The following is a 20660-nucleotide window of genomic DNA, read 5'->3' on the forward strand; positions in this document are numbered from 1 at the left end:
AACTTGGTACATTTATTGAAGTCTTTTCAGTAGATGAAACTGGTGGTAGACTCGGTTGCAAATAAGTATTTTTGGGACTTAAAGGTAGATTAAGGTTAGACGTGGCGGCATTACTATTTTGCGAGGATTGTATGATCGTAGAAGTTGTTTGAATACCTCCCGATGAAATTAAAGAGGCGGGTGGTAAATAAACATCTGATCCAGCTACAATTTTTGATGAAGTTTGAGTAATAGCAACATTTGGTATTGACAGTGGTGTTAAATAGGAATCTGAAGGAGGAATATTGTTCAGCGGTTGTATGTTAGTCGTAGTTTGCGTTTCTACTAATTTTGGAGCGGTCAAAGATGGAGGGAGGTAAACATCAGATTGAACACTCACAGCTGCACCAGAGTTTACGTTATTATTATTACTCAACACATTGACTTTATCTTCATTTGATTTCGGAGGCAAATACTCAGGTGCGTTAGTCGATACACTAGCAGGGGTAATTGTAGTGGACTGGACTAGAGATTTCATGGAGTAGCCAGATGTATCAGAAATAGTAGACGTTTTCGATATTTCCCGGTTTTCCTTTTGCACTTCGTAATTGTAACCCAGAGATATTGATGTTGAGTCGATTACTGTTGCCCGGTCGCTAGATATTGCATTATTTCCTTGCGAGCCAATTAGCAAAGCAGCATTATCTTGTTTTTCATAATTATATCCTGTCGAACCTGAGTTTATACCAGATCCGGTAGTTCCTGCAATAGCTAATGAGCTACTACTATCGCCACCGGCCTTCACATCATTTGTTTGAATATTATAACTGTATCCGCTTGTACCTGAATTAGTATTAGAAACGACGTTCGTTACAGAAACTTGACCATCGACTTGAGGGCTCCTACTACTAAAATCATTTGGTGCACGGTAGTTATATCCTTCCGAAGTAGATAAGCCGTTCGTTGTGCTTACTTGATTAATCTTTTGTGCGCTGCTTCCACCACTGCCTGCTCTAGATGTTGCTTGTAAACCATAATTGTATCCACCCGAACTGGAAGCTCCACCCGATGTGATAACAGAAGAAACCTGTTGATTGGTTTGTGAGACACCGCCTCGAACATTACCACTGACATCGCTCGGTGCACCATAATTATACCCTCCTGATTCGGCAGCCGAAGAGGATCTTACGTTTTCTCTATACGTCCCTGCGCTGCTCTGTGGACCAGAGCTGTATCCTGCCGAGACTACACTCGTTCCAACATTGAGCGCGGTGCCACCAGCAGGAGCAGGATACGCGTAGTACATTTGCATTACAGTCCTGTCAACAGGAGACGCTTGAGTCGAAGATGTAACAGGAGGAGCTCGTGAAGGTAAATTAAAAGAAATAGTCGGTCTATCGTACACATACCCAGTCTGACGTGGAGCACGCTTTCTTTCTCGACCGAAGCTCGTTTCTTGTATAGATTCAAAGTAGCCATAACTTTCCGCTAGGCATAAAATGAGAAAATTTATACAAACAAGTGCACACTTTGTGCCCGCGTGCATTTTAAAAGGTACAAGTTTTCTAAAGGCGAGTTTGGCATTGCACAACGACATTTATAACTTTTACCAAGCTAAGGATTCTCAGGCTATTATGAAACTAAAAGGCATGGTTAACCCTTTTAAGACGTCAGCAAAAGATGATGGCAAAACCATTCCTTTATGCATGATGCACCCAAATTATCTGAGTTTTAAAAACATTGATATAGGCTGTAACCTCTTATGAAGGTCTAATCCTTTTATTCTCTATCCTTTTCATAAAATATCAACTCTATTTTATACACTTACTAGCTGTCCCGGCAAACGTTGTCGTTTTTTCGCCGTCAAAAACGTCGCGCCATATTATTTTATTGAAGTGACCAAATAGACTGTATGGCACCATGGCAACGTCGCCGTCAGTCTCGAGTTGTAATAATTTACTATTATATAATATATTTATTCAACAAATGCACTTATCAATACATATTTAAATAAATTATAAACAAAAAACTTTTTGAAAAAAGCTAAAAAGAAGAAAATCATTTTCTCCTTAACTGAGCAATATATTTTTATTTTAATTAATTTATCAAGTACTGATTGTTAAGTCTCACGAGTCGCGACAAGCTTTTATCATGCAAATTGTATAAAATATTGAGGATTAAAACTTAATGGTTAAAAATTTTAAGAAGATTATTTTCTTCTTTTTAGACTATTTAAATAAAAGCTTTATTCAAAAAGTTTTTTGTTTATAATTTATTTTTTGTTTTTTACTTATCTCTTATTATTATCTCTATAATTGTGAGTTGTGACACGAGAATAAGATATAGATGAATCATTCATAAATAACAAGCCATAAAAAACATTTACTTAATTAATATTTAAGTAAGTAAATATAAATAGTTGAGTTAAAAAAGAAAAAAATAAAATAAAATGGAAAACAAAATAAAACTGCCGAATGTCCCTACAGTCTTGTGACTTGTGTTAGAAGGTTAACTTCCAGAGGCTGTCTTGTGGTTTCAATTACCTGAGTAGTTACTACCAACACATTTCGCAACACTTCCCTTTCTTGTAAATCTAATGATACAAGTTCTGCATTTTTAATGGGGCTAAAAATTCTTTCTTTAATGCTTCAATCACTACTTTTGACGGACTTCCAAAAAGGGGCTTATTCCACTTTTCCCCGTTAACAATCCCCGTCAACGGGGTTAAATAATTATACACTTTCCTTGCACTTATTCCACTTTATTTTAAGATATTTATTACAAAATTGTTAAAGCAAGGAAAGTGTAATTATTTAACTGAGAGATACAAGTAACATTCAATTTTGGTGACATTGGTGACCCTGACGTGGTAATGATGATGATGATAAATGTAATTTGTAAAGTAGCATATGCTTTCAGTTCTTAAAACAGCGCCAAAACCCCCAAACTTGTATTTATAAGGAATCCGGAGTTCTCTTAGTATCTTCGGAACCATTGTATACCTCGGTGCAAAATCTTGCGTTTTGGAAGCATATGCTTAGGATGCTTCTTATAAAACCAAAATCACCATAATATGTTTCCATATAAATTTCGAGGAGTTCCCTCGATTACTCATGGATCCCATCATCAGGTCACCACTTTGAACACACAGGTGAACATGGTACCAAATTGGAGTGAAACCTAATACAACAAAACAAAAATTTCGAAAATCGGTTCACAAACGGCGGAGTAATCGTTGAGCATACACAAATAAAAAATAAAAATAAAAGAATATCCACAGCCGAACATATAACCTCCTCCTTTTTGGAAGTCGGTTAAAAAAGTAAGTATCTAAGATGTTGATCAGGGATGTAAAGTATCATCATGCCAAATATCATTGAAATCGGTCCAGCGGATTCAGAGATTAGCCTGTACAAACTACAAACAGACAGAGAATTTCGAAAACAATTACAATGTGTTCTACTACTCTTCTAACATGCCCCTGCCTCGTTTTTAGGGTTCCGTAGCCAAATGGCAAAAAACGGAACCCTTATAGATTCGTCATGTCTGTCTGTCTTTCTGTCCGTCCGTATGTAACAGCCACTTTTCTCCGAAATTATAAGAGCTATACCATTGAAACTTGGTATGTAGATGTAGTCTGTGAACCGCTTTAAGATAATGATACAAAATTGGAAAAAATATTGAAAATTTTAGGGATCCCCATAGATACAACTGAAACAAAAAAAAAATATTTCATCTAACCTATGCGTGTGGGGTATCTATGGATAGGTCTTCAAAAATCATATTAAGGTTTCTAATATAATTTTTTTATCACCTGAATAGTTTGCGAGAGAGACTCTTCCAAAGTAGGGGTGGTATAAGTCTAAAAAATATATATGATATACATTACTATAAAAACTACCAACGAAAATTAGTTCGAACGAGATCTAGCCAGTAGTTTTTTTTTATACGTCATAAATGGTAAACCTTAATTTAACTTTCATTAAATCAACTGAAATATGAAAATAAATCAAAAACCTCTTAATTTCATAAAAATAAACCTTATTGTTGCTGCGGAACTCTTCATGGCAGGCGCGGTCGCAGCCTGAAATTTTGGGGGGGGGGTCACTCAGTAGTCACTACAGATTTTTTTTTATCTGCGCCCTCGGATGTTTCTGGGTTCACAGCAGCTGTCTAAGATCGGACAAAGTGGTGGTTAGGGGATAGCTAGAAATTTCCTTTTATTATTTAGCAAGATTTTGAGATTTTTCAATTTTACCTTAGATTTTGGGGGGGGTCATGTCCCCTGTGACCCCCCCCCCCCCCCCATCGGACCGCGCCTGCTTCATGGGCGAGTTCAACTCGCACTTGGCCGGTTTTTTCAAGTTTATTTTCAATGTACTAAAATTTTACCTCTACGATTTTATATTATAAGTACTTACATCTTATCTTATATCTTTAAACGAGCAATTCCTATATACTTTCATCTTTCAGCGCTGCTACTTTCACAGTGAACTCTCTACAAGGAACACGTACACACCCTAAAGTTATCACTTGTTTTTGTTACACCCTATATATATATATATATATATATATATATATATATATATATCCAAAATCTAAGGTAAAATTGAAAAATATCAAAATCTTGCTAAATAATAAAAGGAAATTTCTAGCTATCCCCTAACCACCACTTTGTCCGATCTTAGACAGCTGCTGTGAACCCAGAACCATCCGAGGGCGCAGATAAAAAAAAATCTGTAGTGACTACTGAGTGACCCCCCAAAATTTCAGGCTGCGACCGCGCCTGCCATGAAGAGTTCCGCAGCAACAATAAGGTTTATTTTTATGAAATTAAGAGGTTTTTGATTTATTTTCATATTTCAGTTGATTTAATGAAAGTTAAATTAAGGTTTACCATTTATGACGTATAAAAAAAACTACTGGCTAGATCTCGTTCGAACTAATTTTCGTTGGTAGTTTTTATAGTAATGTATATCATATATATTTTTTAGACTTATACCACCCCTACTTTGGAAGAGTCTCTCTCGCAAACTATTCAGGTGATAAAAAAATGATATTAGAAACCTTAATATGATTTTTGAAGACCTATCCATAGATACCCCACACGCATAGGTTAGATGAAATATTTTTTTTTTGTTTCAGTTGTATCTATGGGGATCCCTAAAATTTTCAATATTTTTTCCAATTTTGTATCATTATCTTAAAGCGGTTCACAGACTACATCTACATACCAAGTTTCAATAGTATAGCTCTTATAATTTCGGAGAAAAGTGGCTGTTACATACGGACGGACAGACATACAGACAGACATGACGAATCTATAAGGGTTCCGTTTTTTGCCATTTGGCTACGGAACCCTAAAAACGAGGCAGGGGCATGTTAGAAGAGTAGTAGAACACATTGTAATTGTTTTCGAAATTTTTGTTTCTCTGTCTGTTTGTAGTTTGTACAGGCTAATCTCTGAATCCGCTGGACCGATTTCAATGATATTTGGCATGATGATACTTTACATCCCTGATCAACATCTTAGATACTTACTTTTTTAACCGACTTCCAAAAAGAAGGAGGTTATATGTTCGGCGTACGTGTGTACGTGTTCCTTGTAGAGAGTTCACTGTAAAAGTAGCAGCTCTGAAAGACGAAATTTTTTTTTCACTTTTGTATGGGCAATGGCCCAAGCGTCACGAGTTTCCCCATACAAAAATGAAAAAAAATATTATATATATATATATATATATATATATATATATATATATATATATATATATATATATATATATATATATATAATACAATGTATACGTAATGTATAAATCCCGGAAAACGTTCAGAATCTAACAATTAATAAATTTAAAAAAGTAATTAAAGAACGTTTGTGTGCCAAAGCCTACTATACGGTCAAAGATTTCCTAAACGATAGCACATCTTGGGAGTAGGATGGCTGCATGCAAGGCTGCTTCTACATTTATTATATGTGACTTACAATTGTGTATTCATATTGTATAGATTAAGTTATTGACATTGTAAATTTTATTTTTTTAAAAGACAAATTTTCCACTTTTTTACTAAAAAGTGGCCCCGTGCGAGTTTCTTACGCCGGTTCTTCTCGCCGGGTTAGTTCCCGAACCGGTGGTAGGCAACATGTAGTTCAACATTCTGAAAATATTTGATTCAAATTTATTCAGAAATAAAACAATTTTTATTATTTTTATTATTATTTATTTATTACTAATTCTTTCAATACCTATTTACTTTCGCATTTATAATATTATCATACTAATATACTAATTACTGATATTACCAATTTACTAATAATATTATAAGTGCGAAAGTGTGTCTGTCTGTTACCTCTTAACGCCTAAACTGCTGAATAGATTTTGCTGAAATTTGGCATGGATAACTCCATAATATATTCTTAAGAGTACCGAAAAAGGACATAGACAGTGGCGTAACTATCAGATCCGGGGCCCGTGGCAAATTGATGGGGCTCTATCAGTAAAAATCGTCACGTTTATAATAAACAATATTATGTACTTAAAAGTTTTTGCCCATTTGGGTCGGGGGCCCGTGGCATTTTGCCAGCCCTATATTTACGCCACTGGACCTAGGATACTTTTTGTCTCGGGAAAATGTACAGTTCCCGAATCCCGCGCGGTTACTCCGTTGTGCAAGAGTTATGGCACAACGGAGTTGGGGGCGTCATCTAGTAAATTTATTATATTACATATTAATAATAAAAATCAAAGAAAAATTTCTTTGATAATGAAATACATCTGCATTTTTTATTTTTATGTATGGTTGAAAAGTTGCTGAAAATATATTTGTTTAGATTATTCAATACATAGCTCCACTTTCACGTCGTACAGTCGATTACCTACTCTGGTCTATGGTGTTACTTTTACACGGATGATTCGCTCTCCATCATCATGGATTTCGAAGACCTCATGAACATGATTGCTTTGGAATTAGTTTGTGCTCTATAATTTTTAATTAGGTAAACAACCTGTTTTTAGTAATAAGTAATAACTAAGAAGATGATCTTACAAATAAATAAATACAAAGTAAAAATCATATTCAATGAATTTGAAAGAATATTTCATGATCGTGTAAGTATATTTAAGTAAATATAGCTTTCGATAAGTACTGATTTTCCGCGCCAAAAGTCTGCGGAAATATTATGAAGTCCACAATCAATAATAATTTGGCTCATTACTTTTTATTGTGCTTAAAATATTACCACAAAAGTGCAGTGACTTGTATGAGAATCATATGAGAAAAGCGCCCGTGAGTTTCCGCCGTCAACCGACCCGCGGCGTTGCCGCAGCTTAGCAACGATATCCAAGAGGCCTATTATGAGCTTAATTTTAGGGTTTGATAGAAAATAGTTAATTAAACTTTCTTACTTCTGAATTTTGGTGGGATTGAACAATATGCAAGCGATAATAGTATTTTTACTTCCATGCCTTATCAAAATCAAAAATCAAATCAAATTCAAAATCGTTTTATTTCTGAATAAATTTAAAATAAATGTTTTCAGAATGTCCTACATGATGCCTACCACCGGTTCGGGAACTAACCCGGCGAGAAGAACCGGCGTAAGAATCTCGCACGGGGCCCACTTTTTTACCAAAAAAAGTGAGAAAAAAATTAATCTTTTAAAATAAAGTTTACAATTTTGTAACTAAATATTATATACAATATCCACAAACATAATTGTAAGTCCTATAATAATGAAGAAGTAGCCTTGCAAGAAGCCATCCTACTCCCAAGGTGTGTCATCGTTTATGAAATCATTGACCTTATAATAGGCTTTGGCACACATACGTTCTTTAACTACTTTTTTAAATTTATTAATGGAAAGATTTTGAACGTTTTCTGGGATTTTGTTATAAAGGCGTATGTATACATTGACCTTTAAAAGATTTACTGACTTTACTAAGTCTGATCACCGGCATATCTAGCTTGTGCTTATTTCTAGTATTCCTAGAGTGAATGTCACTTTTAACTTTAAATTTACTTATATTTTTTCTAACATATATTACATTATCCAAAATGTATTGAGAAGCAACAGTTAGAATACCAATTTCATTAAATTTATCTCTCAGAGATTCTAAAGCAGACATTTTATAAATAGAACGTATGGCTCGCTATCTAAGTACTAACAGGCTATAAGGAAATAACAGACTATTAATAACAGCTATAATCTACATGATATAAACAATATAATATAATAATTAATAATAGCTACATGTGCATTGTAAAATCTATGTATGCATACATAGGCGTTGCAGGTGAAAGAATAAATTTTACAATTTGTGCAGATATTTTATTAAGTACTTACTTACATTTATATATATATATACGCAATTAATTAAATTTATTATCCTTTAATTTATTTATGAACATCAAACATTTATTCTTCGAGCCTGAGACGCACCTTTTCATAAATCCTAGACACAGGTTACTGCAGCAGTCACTGTTTCTGTCACACTGAAAATTAATAAAACACGATTTATTGCTTGGAAGTTGGAATAACTACTCTATTTTAAATAACTTGCCCCGAATTACCACGAATTACTTTTAAGTTTTAATATTTAGGTAAGTACTTAATCAAATTTTAAGGTTCAATGTGAGTTTTGAAATAAATTAAGTTTGTTTTGTTAAAGAAACTTACTTAAATAAATATTCATACATTAATAAATATTCATATCAAATCCTTAGAAACAATTACCTAATTAAATCTACTAAGTAAGTAAAAAATTAATGAACAAAAAAATCATCTTACGTATTCTCCGACTTCAGCGCATTTTTTCTCGGCCACATCTGAATCAAGAACTAAAATGTTGTTATCCAACATAAGAAATTCGTTTTCAAATTCTATGCCTTTTACATCATCGGAATTTCGTGAGGCGATCTTGCCGTCTATGTTAATAATCATAAATGCAATGCAAAACAAATAAACGATTAAACGTGACATGTTGTTAGCCGGCCTCGAACGAGTGTACTGTACTGACCGTACGATCCCTGAGGGCAAAAGCTACACTTAGTTTTAAAATGTAGATAAATAATAAATATTATGCAGTAAATAATATTATTGTAAGACATAATCGCGTACCTAATACCTACAATTTGCTGTAAACAACACTCAATTCAAGCTCAAAGAAGTCAGAAACACTTTAAAAATGTTAACATAATTTGCAAAACAAAGGCACAATAAGTATTAGCTTTAATGTAAAAAGCTGACTGAAAAGGAGGTCTTAACTCATTTACAAAATAAATGCTATTCTATCCGGAACTAAAGTCTCAAGACGAATGAATCTAAGGACTATGAAACATAATAATATTGTGTTAGACCGTAGCTTAGGTTTAGGGTTGCCATCACCCAAGTTCCCTTCGCCGGTCAGGCAAGACAAAATTCCCGGACATTTGGCCGAAATGTGGTTATTTTCCCGAACACCTCTTAAACAGTATTTATGATAACGTCTTGCCAATTTTTGCTTTTCCAACAAGAATTTATAAAAAATTGACTAACTCAAGTCGGGTGCACTAAACCGTGTGTATGCTTAGCGAGTTTTTATCTTTCGTTTATTGCTGCATGACTTAAAAGTTAAATTTCTCTCATCAAAAGTGTTTGGATTTCACCCGGACGCTTTTCAAAAAACCGGCCGGACGCACCCCGGACGCCCTTCAAACTAGGACAAATCCGGGGAAATCCGGACGGATGGCAACCCTATAACTTCCTCTTTAAAAAGAGGAAAAGAGGATGAGAAAGAGAGCGATAAAAATAAAATTAAGAAGTCAAAAAATTCAATGGCCAAATTAAAAGTGTTTGTGGGTTCCATCAAAAAAGTACTTAATCGTGAAAAAACCGCAATACAGCCAAACAGTCAAGATAAAAACATCTTTTCTCAGATCAAGGCTGCATCACAAACAAACCGGCAGGCTTCACCAATAGAGGCCTTCTTGAGGGGACCTTCTCCACAAAAACCAGCAAATAAAAACAAAAGATATAGAGCTGATTTCGGACAAGTGCTCCCGCCAAAACTCAGACTGGCCCAGAACCATGAAGATCATATAATAAATGACTTCCTCGAGTTCCAGGCGATAATAAGAGCAAATAAGACCATAAAGCTCTTGACCTGCAATAACATTATGCAGGCCTATCAGCGAAAAAATCAAAAGCTGTTAGAAGTGAGACTCGAGGATGCAAAAGCTGCAATATACGACAATGTCACCTCCACAATAATCGCCGGGGCGATGACAGGGAAGTATATGGCGGCGCTAAGTGCGGACAACAGGTTCGTGGTTCTGGACGAGGATTAATCAAAACGGACGGTAACGCTCAAATATATCACAACATCTGAGGATCCAATAGTGGTAATAGCGGAATGTACCAGAATAATGCTGGAAGACAGGATACTAGAAATGGCAGAAGTCCTATCTGGGGACCCCGAATCCAGCATGGGCTGGGACATATTCGCGAAACCTATCAACTACTCGTGGGTTAATGGGGTTCCTGGATGTGGGAAGAAAACTTGGATCATTAATAACTTCAATGAGGAAACAGACGTTATAATAACAACGACAATCGAAGCAGCCGAGGATCTAAAGCAAAGGCTATCGCTACGAACTGGCAACAAAGTTAAAGATAAAGTTCGTACCATGGCCTCTTTGCTGGTAAATGGGACAAAAGGAACCTACAAAAGGTTGATAGTTGACGAGGCCCTCATGAACAATTTCGGCTCAATCGTCATGGCGAATCAGTTAACAGGCGCCAACGATGTCATCCTCATTGGAGATATTAACCAACTTCCGTTTAAAGAGCGTGAAAACCTCTTTAAACTTAATTACACTCGTCCAAACCTGGTAACCAGCATCACCCAGGAGTTGTCTTGCACACACAGGAGCCCTATGGATGTGGCATACGCCTTAAGCATGGTCTATAATAACATCTATTCATCGAAGGAAATTGTGCGGTCCCTAAAGCTAATGAAGTATACAGGAGCGAGAATACCTAAAACTGATCTAAATACCCTGTATCTTGTCCACACACAAGAGGAGAAAACAGCCCTCACTAAAACAGGCTATGGATCGGGAATGGACTCTCGCGTCCTCACAATCCATGAAGCTCAGGGATTAACACGTCCTTCGGTGATCATCATACAGACCAAGTCCCGAAAGCTGGCAATCCATGACAGCGGTCCTCATGCAGTTGTAGCTATATCCCGGCACACTAACACCTGTGTCTATTACACTGACGGAGACGCTGTGGCAAGCTTCATAAAAAGAGGCACGGAGGTGTCAACCGACCACATAAAAGATTATATATAACATAAAAATGGCTATAAAAGACAGGAACGATAAAGTCCTAAGCCACATAGCTGGTAGATTCGACACAGAACGATATCTCTTTAACACCCTAGAAACTCCACCCAGCTTGAGTGACCCCTCTCCACCAAGCCAATGCCACAACATCTGAAGGCAAAGGGTGGAGCAGCATAAAATCTAAGAAAATCGTAAAATGTCGGATCTACTGGCCGCCACACCGACTGGGACCTCATCGTTCAAAACATTTATAAAACAATAATTTATAAAACAGTAGTCTATTATATTAAGTATATATATATATATATATATATATATATATATATATATATATATATATATATATATATATATATATATATATATATATATATATATATATATGTTATAGGCAAACTCCGAAGCTCCGGCGCTCCTAGGTTGGACTGGTCAATCCTCAGGTCAGACTGAATGACTTAGTCAAAGCCCAAACAAATGTAAATTTTCGGCCTTTGACTAAACAATTTTCGTCAAACCTGGGAGGGACTAATTTGGTCAGGCAAACGTCAAAACACAATTTTATTAAATCGAGGTTTGACGAGTCAAACTCCGATATAGGTATGAAGTGTCTTATCTTCGTATATTTGGAAGCATTTTATCATTTAAGCAGCTTTCAAGTCTTAACCGCTTAACTCTGCCAGTTCTGACACCTGATTGGTCAGCTTACGTGATTTTCACTTTTATATTTGAGATGCTTTGAGAGAATGCCGTGTGGCCCGCCTTTTGTACGATGTGCAATAAAGTATAAAATAAATAAATAAGTGCTTTGAAATATACGGAGGTTAGTTTGTAAGATTAGGTAAGTATAAAAAAATAACATTTTTAAAATTTTGATGTTTATTGTTTTAATAATTTCTTAAGTAATTAAAATGGAAAATTAATCATTTTTCTGGCATGGTGAGGCATTAACTTTAATGTTAATTGTTTTAATAATTTCTTAGGTAGTTAAAGTGGCAAATTAATCATTTTTCTGACATGGTGAGGCATTAATGTTAATGTAAATTGTTTTAATAAACTTCTTTATCCACGTTTTTAGTAACAACAACACCGTTTGATTCACTCATCTTCAATTTTACACAATTACACGCCCGCGTGCGTGCGTACACAATTGAGCGTGCGCTCAATGAACGAACATGAAATGGCAAAACAATCGGTCCGAACACCGCGAGAGACATTATGAACCTTTAAACATGTTCAGATCAACGTTTGACCGAGTTTTGCAGTCGCTTCTAGGATTGACTAGGCCAAAACCGAAACAGAATAATTTACTTTCGACGTTTGACTGAAAAGTTAGGAGCTCCTGGGTTTGACTAAAAATACTTCAGGCAAAGGGCGAAATTGAAATGTATTTCGGGGATCGCCTAACGGCTTTGGCCAAACCTAGGATAAACCAGTCCTTCCGCGAAGAGACTGTGTATCGGACTTTGACTATTATATATATGTTATAGGCAAACTCCGAAGCTCCGGCGCTCCTAGGTTGGACTGGTCAATCCTCAGGTCAGACTGAATGACTTAGTCAAAGCCCAAACAAATGTAAATTTTCGGCCTTTGACTAAACAATTTTCGTCAAACCTGGGAGGGACTAATTTGGTCAGGCAAACGTCAAAACACAATTCTATTGAATCGGGGTTTGACGAGTCAAACTCCGATATAGGTATAAAGTGTCTTATCTTCGTATATTTAGAAGCATTTTATCATTTAAGCAGCTTTCAAGTCTTAACCGCTTAACTCTGCCAGTTCTGACACCTGATTGGTCAGCTTACGTGATTTTCACTTTTATATTTGAGATGCTTTGAGAGAATGCCGTGTGGCATTAGGCCCGCCTTTTGTACGATGTGCAATAAAGTATAAAATAAATAAATAAATGCTTTGGAATATACGGAGGTTAGTTTGTAAGATTAGGTATAAAAAAATAACATTTTTAAAATAGGGATGATGACAAGGTCAAAGATTAGCGAATTTTGTTAATAAAATAAAGAAATCACGGTGAAAAATAAGTGTTCCCAAAATTTCAGCTCGATAGCACTTTTATTTTTTTTTGTTATACGCCTTCAAAGTTGGATAATCAAGTCTTTTTTTTTTATTAAATTTCTTAATATTTGTATACCATTCGATATCTTATGCAATTAAAAGCAACTTTTGTTATGAAAACACTTTCATAAACGCAGTATTTAATATACCTATCGAACAAAGTTCTCTCCCGATGCGTACAAACTACGAAAGAGTGACGTCAGTCTTTCGTAGCACTTTGTATGGAGCGTTTTGGGCAGGTCTATTTTATGAGATGTTTGAATTGTCATATCTTGGTGAATTTTTAAGCTATCAGAGTCATTATTTCAGCAATGTTTCTATTTTTTAAGGGTCTTTCAATTACCAATAAGAAAAAAAAATAGTCATCAAGCCTATTTTGATGTTTATTGTTTTAAGTAATTAAAATGGAAAATTAATCATTTTTCTGACATGGTGAGGCATTAACTTTAATGTTAATTGTTTTAATAATTTTTTAGGTAGTTAAAGTGGCAAATTAATCATTTTTCTGACATGGTGAGGCATTAATGTTAATGTTAATTGTTTTAATAAAGCTTCTTTATCCACGTTTTTAGTAACAACAACACCGTTTGATTCACTCATCTTCAATTTTACATCGCGAGAGACATTATGAACCTGTTTAAACATGTTCAGATCAACGTTTGACCGAGTTTTGCAGTCGCTTCTAGGATTGACTAGGCCAAAACCGAAACAAAATAATTTACTTTCGACGTTTGACTGAAAAGTTAGGAGCTCCTGGGTTTGACTAAAAATACTTCAAGCAAAGGGCGAAATTGAAATGTATTTCGGGGATCGCCTGACGGCTTTGGCCAAACCTAGGATAAACCAGTCCTTCCGCGAAGAGACTGTGTACCGGACTTTGACTATAACATATATATATATATATATATATATATATATATATACCCTTTTTCTCTTATAAAAAGAGAAAAAGGGTCCATGGCGTGATGGACTACAGTTAATTAAAATTTATAGTATTATCTCAATTATCCTTGGTGCGAAAAATCTAAATAATAAAATAACAAAAAAAGGATATGGACGAACAGTCCATAGACGGCCCCAATTTTAATAATAAAAAAAAAACCCTATAACTTAGGTTAGACCGTACTTGGACCGTACTATTCCAATGTCTTGACGCGGGTGGCTAAATCTAAACTGTCGTAGTATTTATAGGCCTATTATGGTTATTAAATTAAATCGTACTAATAACATAATTTATTTCATAAGTAGGCAATCAATGCTGTAGATAAACTAGGTACTTACTTACATAATAATTAGTGATAAGTTCTAGAAATAAAACAATAGGTATTTAAATAATGAGTTTTTTTATAATTTGGATACTTTCCAACAAAATATTTAGTAGAACACGTCACAATTATTTTATGCCGATTGAGATCTTCCAATTGTCTACCGGGTCTTTCTGATTATTATGATACGCATTTCTTCATGTAACCTAAGCAGGAGTTTGAGCAGCAATCTTTATGATTCAAGCACTGCAACAAAATATTTTAACTTCTAAGACTAACTATATCGAAAAAATAATGTACCCAAGTAACAAGTCTCAATAACTTACGGATTCTCCGATAGCAGCGCATTTTCTGTCTAGAATTGCTTCAAAGATCTTATTTTGAGTGTCGGTTTCTTCTATCAGCTCGTCTACCGGTGCGTCCACTGCAATACTAGCAACCTCTACCTCGTTCTCATGAGGTAGCAGAACCTCCTTGGTTGTAACATCCTCTGGACTTGCAACACGAATTAGATGACCTTCTGCAGTGAGGGCGATACAAATAAGTGCTAGGAAGAAATACAATCGAGACATTTTCGCCACGTTAATTATATTATTATATTTTTTATAATTCTGATTTGAGTTCTGTAATAAGTGTAACAATGATAGATATTATTAGCTTGGTTTCAGTATTTATTAGATCCGAGTGGCCTTTATTATTGTTTTCACCCGCATTCACTTATATTAGTCACTGATAATTATTGCAAAGTAAATAAATAAGATACTCAAATCAGACAGTAAACAGGCTGTTTTTATTTTTTATTTTCAGTAATATTATCTTAAGGATTCAAAATTATTTAAAAATATAGATTGAAAAAAACCTAAACGGATTGCCTACAAAAAAGCTATACTAACACATAAATGAAAGCATTTTTTTTTAATGAAATAAGGGGGCAAACGAGCAAACGGGTCACCTGATGGAAACAACTTCCGTCGCCCATGGACACTCGCAACATCAGAAGAGCTGCAGGTGCGTTGCCGGCCTTTTAGAGGCAATAGGGGTGGGTAAGGAAGGGAATAGGGAAGGGTAGGGAAGGGAATTGGGTAGGGGATTTGGCCTCCGGTAAACTGCTGCGTGTGTTGTGTTGCGCAAGCGCTGTTTCACGCCGGTTTTCTGTGAGCCCGTGGTATTTCTCCGGTCGAGCCGGCCCATTCGTGCCGGAGCATGGCTCTACCACGTAAGAAGAAGTTATAGGGCTTACTCAACAAAATATGATGCACCAAAAGGTGTAAAATTTACTCACAGCTGATAAAAAACCATAAAACCAAACAAAAAACTACATAGCGGTAGACATAGAATAAAACAAAAAGATAAAAGAAACAATAATTTTTATCTACTCATTACAGTTATGACCAGTATTACCACTAAAAGTTTACATTGTGAGGTAAAATAGGAGTTATACAATTACATTTAAAACAAATAATATCCAATAGCTGTTGTAATTTTGTAAACCAGTAATGCATAGAGTAAACAGGCAGGCTCGTACGTGAAGAAGACGTTTAGTCGTTTCATTTATTCGTCAAATGATCCAACTTAGGTAACGCATCTTTTCAAGTAGCCCAAACAAGCATTCGTGCAGCATTCACTGTGATACATGCACTGAAAAAAAAAACATATTAATACATATAATATAAATACTACTAGAGAAGTAATTAACCGACACTACTTATGAAGAAGCACCACCACAACTTAGTTATTATGGTATGTTTTTTACCTATTGGAGTAAAGTTGTATTACCTTCTAAGTTCTAAGGTGCATGCATTGTAACTTTTTTACCGGGTCTGCTAGTATTATTATAAGATTCCCTTAACGATCTTTAAAAGGAGCATGAAGAGTTATACTTACGAATTCTCCCACAGCAGCACATTTCTTATCTAAAGTTGTGCCAGTGGTGTCTCTTGTAACAACATCAGTCTCGCTCGTCAATATCTCGTCCACTGGCGCGTCCACTACGTTACTAACAACCTCCACTGCCTCCTCGTGGTCGTGAGGCACCAGCACTTCCTTGGTCTTGAAACCCTTAAGGGCCACACCATGGATAAGATTACATTCCGCAGTAACAGAGATTGATACAAGAGCTAACAGCATCAAACAAGTACGAGCCATTGTAGAGATACTAAACTTTGAATTGATTAGTACAGAAGAATACTGCAGTACGTTTGCAAAATGTAAGACTGATTGATACCGTAGACAATGTATCGGTATTTATTACGATGTGTAACGACACATTCGCCCGCATTGACATAGAGTTAGTCATTACTCATGACTAAGTAAATAAACAAAGTGCCTACCAAAACAAAAAACAGGCTGTTTTTTTTTATTTTAAATGTAAGTAGCCTACCTACAAATAATATTTAAATTACACATAATTTCAGTATCCCGAGATTGTTCCGGAAAAGGTGGTAATGTGGCCCCTGTACATAATATTATATTGCCCCCCTTCAATACTTTAATGTTTTAACAACGCTATCCAGTATAATTTTGGTGAAATGGGATGCTAGCGGCATGCTACTAATTTAGCACCGTACAAATCCAACAGAGGCTGACAAGTTCGATTGTCATTTGATCGAATTTGCGTTGCGACTTGTATTGCGACTTGCGACCGGCGAAGCTTTCAAGTGTGTGTGATTTTATTTCGATAGTTGTTAAGAAACAGAAATATGGCTTTTGTGTTCAAACATCGGATACATCAAACTGTTCTCCTACGGAATTTAAAAGGTAAATATAAAATTAAACATTTAAGTAATAAATATTTTTGGTACGTTTGTTTAAATATTAGCAATAATTGTAATTTGGCCCCCTCACATTGGTCGTAATGTGACCCTGGGGGTCTCATTACATGTAAGAGTGTTTCATAACGTAGAAGACGTAACCACGATGGAGAAGGCGCTGGTAGGAATGCCGTTTGACGCCAGAGAGTCTGACGAAGACGCCGTAAGTACTAATTATGACGACTCATATACAAATACGGTTCCTGAAAACGCGGACGTGCCGTGTATATTCTGCGACACAATTTATTCCAACGACAGAGCTGGAGAGCCATGGGTACATTATTAAATTTTTTACTTATGCGCTATGTAGCCTGTGGAGGCTCCGAAGGTGACTATTATATTTGTGATTTTTGCCGTTAAGTTTCACTTGTGCAATACATTTAATGTGACCCCCCGTGTCACATTACCATCATTTGATCTCAAAATACCAAATGTGATTGATTAAAAATAATTAAAACTGTCGATTATCCTGCACGAGTTGTTTTTGCGTGAATGAGCATGAACACATTTTCATATTAAGTATATCCATTTAAATAATATAATGCAAACGTCTCGAACTTTCACACAGAAGAAAGAAATACCTAAATAATAAGGTCCCGTTTTTAGCCTTTGGGTACGGAACCCTAAAACGTGATTCAAATTTCAATATCCGTGCAATAGCACGTCTTGTGCGTTGTGACTAAACTATAAGCTATGGCCTTAGTCCTCACTGTGCCTTTTTTTGTTCATCAAGGGCATGCGTTATAGCGCAGTAAACAGCGCACGTGAGGCATGCCAGCGACGCATGCGCTCTGACCGTATCCAAAACTTTCACTTTGTTCTTTTTTTTGGAATTTCTTATGACCAAATAAGCAGCACATATTCCACCCAGTCAAATGTTCTCGACTCTCGTCGCACATGTTACAATAATCTGACAGACACTGCAACTGAACAAAAATGACAATGTTGGCGTTGCGGTCGTTGACGCATTCAATTATGTATTGAATGCGCCAAAACGAAAGTTTAATAAAAGAAGATGACGAAAATAATTATTGAAGATGAATGATGCACAGAGTGGACATAGCTTATCGCGACTCTCGATGCGTCATCAATTTGTAAACCAAAATTACTCAATTTGTGTTTTGAATAACGAAATGTGTCATCAACTCATTAACTCATTACTCATCAGCATAATATTTTGGTAGTAATATTCTGTCTTATTGACAAAGATAATAATATATTCCAAAACAAACATAATATTTTAAAATTTTAGCGTTAGGTAGGCTTTGTTAAAATGCTACAAATAGGACAGACCACATAGGACAGCTGCCGTTATTATTATGATTTTTTAATTCTAAGCACAGAACAAAAGTTTATAAATTATATTGTACAGAGCAGCCTCTATATGAACTAAAAAATAGTTAAGTACTTATCAATACAGGACTCACCTTATCTCTTTCGCAAATACAAAATTACAACAGACACTATCAATAAACAGTTACCTAGGTATCAGAAATACGGGATGCCGAAGGTTTCACAACTTTCAGTTCTCTAATACCTTTGATAACTGATAAACGTGGATTTATATTAGGTAAGTATTAAATTTTAGGGAGTGAATAGGCTGCCGGCGCCGGCTACCAAAAATATCAGTAATGGGAACCGGCGCGCGGTGGCGGTGGAGGTTTTATGTTCGGTTGTGGATATTTTAGTTTTTGTGATGCATTTTGATCAAAATATGCTACCAAAAAGTAAGATTTTGCACTACAGTAGGTATACCACGGTTCCTACGGAAGGTACTGAACAGAACTTCGGACTCCACATGTTTGAGAGTTTCAGCACAAGCAAGGGTTGGTACTTGGTACTACTGATAAGTGATATCTATACTTCCTACTAATATTATAAAGGCGAAAGTTTGTTTGGATGTATAGATGTATGGATGTGTGGATGTATGGATGTTTGTTACTCTTTCACGCAAAAACTACTGAACGGATTTTAATGAAACTTTACAATAATATAGCTTATACATCAGAATAACACATGGGCTACAATTTTAACCGACTTTCAAAATGGAGGAGGTGTTATGTTCAACGATTACTCCGCCGTTTGTTAACCGATTTTCAAAAAAATTCTTTTGGTATGTAGGGTATCATCCCAATTTGGTATTATATTCACAAAAGTGGTGATCTGATGAAGGATCCATAAGTAATCGAGGGAACTCCTCAAAGTTTATGGGGAAACATGACAGTGACTTCGGTTTCGTGAGAAGTATTCTAAGCATATGCTACAAACAAGTAAGATTTTGCACCGAGGTATATCTGGTATACCGTGGTTCGGAATAAATAATAAAATAAAAATAAAATGTTTTATTTCTGAATCAATTTTTTTCAGAATGTCTACCTGATGCCTACCACCGGTTCGGGAACTACCCCGGCGAGAAGAACCGGCGTAAGAAACTCGCACGGGTCCCACTTTTTACCAAAAAAGTGAGAGAAAAATTGTTCTTTTCAAAATACAGTTTACAATTTTGTAACTTAATATTATATACAATGTCAACATACATAATTGTAAGTTATAATATAATAATGTAGAAGTAGCCTTGCCAGAAGCCATCCTACTACCAAGATGTGCCATCTTCTATGAAATCATTGACTTTATAATAAGCTTTGGCACACAAACGCTCTTTGACTACTTTTTTAAATTTATTGATGGAACGATTTTGAACGTTTTCTGGGATTTTATTGTAAAGGCGTATACATTGGCCTTTAAAAGATTTACTGACTTTACTAAGTCTGATCACTGGCATATCCAGCTTGTGCTTATTTCTAGTATTTCTACAGTGAATGTCACTTTTAACTTTAAATCTATATATATAAAAGAAAGTCGTGTTAGTTACACCACTTATAACTCAAGAACGGCAGAACAGATTTGGCTGAAAATTGGTAGGGAGGTAGCTTAGAGCCAGGAGACGGACATAGGATACTTTTTATCCCGTTCGACAGCGTTCCTGTGTGACTTGACATGAAACGTCAGTCACTATAAAACGTGGTATAACAAAAAAGAATCAGACTTGGAATAACAAAACGAAAATGACAGCTATGTAATTGACGTAAAATGACAGCTATGTAATGACGTATGGATGACAATTTGATATTTGTAAGAAATCAATATTAAAACATTAAAACTATTTCTATTAAATAAATAATTAACAAGTGGATTGAAGTGAAGTGAA

General features: G+C 35.6%; 1 protein-coding gene and 2 long non-coding RNA genes across 3 annotated transcripts; all 3 read right to left on the bottom strand.

Moving 5' to 3' along the window:
* Positions 1-8303: 8303 nt before the first annotated feature.
* On the bottom strand, positions 8304-9287 carry LOC121725427. Its single transcript, XR_006035383.1, has 3 exons — positions 9098-9287; positions 8768-9006; positions 8304-8472 (listed from the first exon to the last, which is right to left on the bottom strand). It is a non-coding gene; the product is annotated as an uncharacterized LOC121725427 (long non-coding RNA).
* A 5417-nt stretch (positions 9288-14704) lies between these two features.
* LOC121725429 lies at positions 14705-15281 on the bottom strand. The gene is made up of 2 exons (XR_006035385.1): positions 14969-15281; positions 14705-14888 (listed from the first exon to the last, which is right to left on the bottom strand). It is a non-coding gene; the product is annotated as an uncharacterized LOC121725429 (long non-coding RNA).
* A 711-nt stretch (positions 15282-15992) lies between these two features.
* LOC121725425 lies at positions 15993-16926 on the bottom strand. The gene is made up of 2 exons (XM_042112409.1): positions 16527-16926; positions 15993-16280 (listed from the first exon to the last, which is right to left on the bottom strand). Exons 1-2 carry the CDS (start codon positions 16785-16787, stop codon positions 16215-16217), a joined length of 327 nt encoding a protein of 108 aa, XP_041968343.1. The 5' UTR covers positions 16788-16926; the 3' UTR covers positions 15993-16214.
* Positions 16927-20660: the final 3734 nt, after the last annotated feature.

This window comes from Aricia agestis, chromosome 3 (assembly GCF_905147365.1).
Source record: "Aricia agestis chromosome 3, ilAriAges1.1, whole genome shotgun sequence".
NCBI lineage: Eukaryota > Metazoa > Arthropoda > Insecta > Lepidoptera > Lycaenidae > Aricia > Aricia agestis.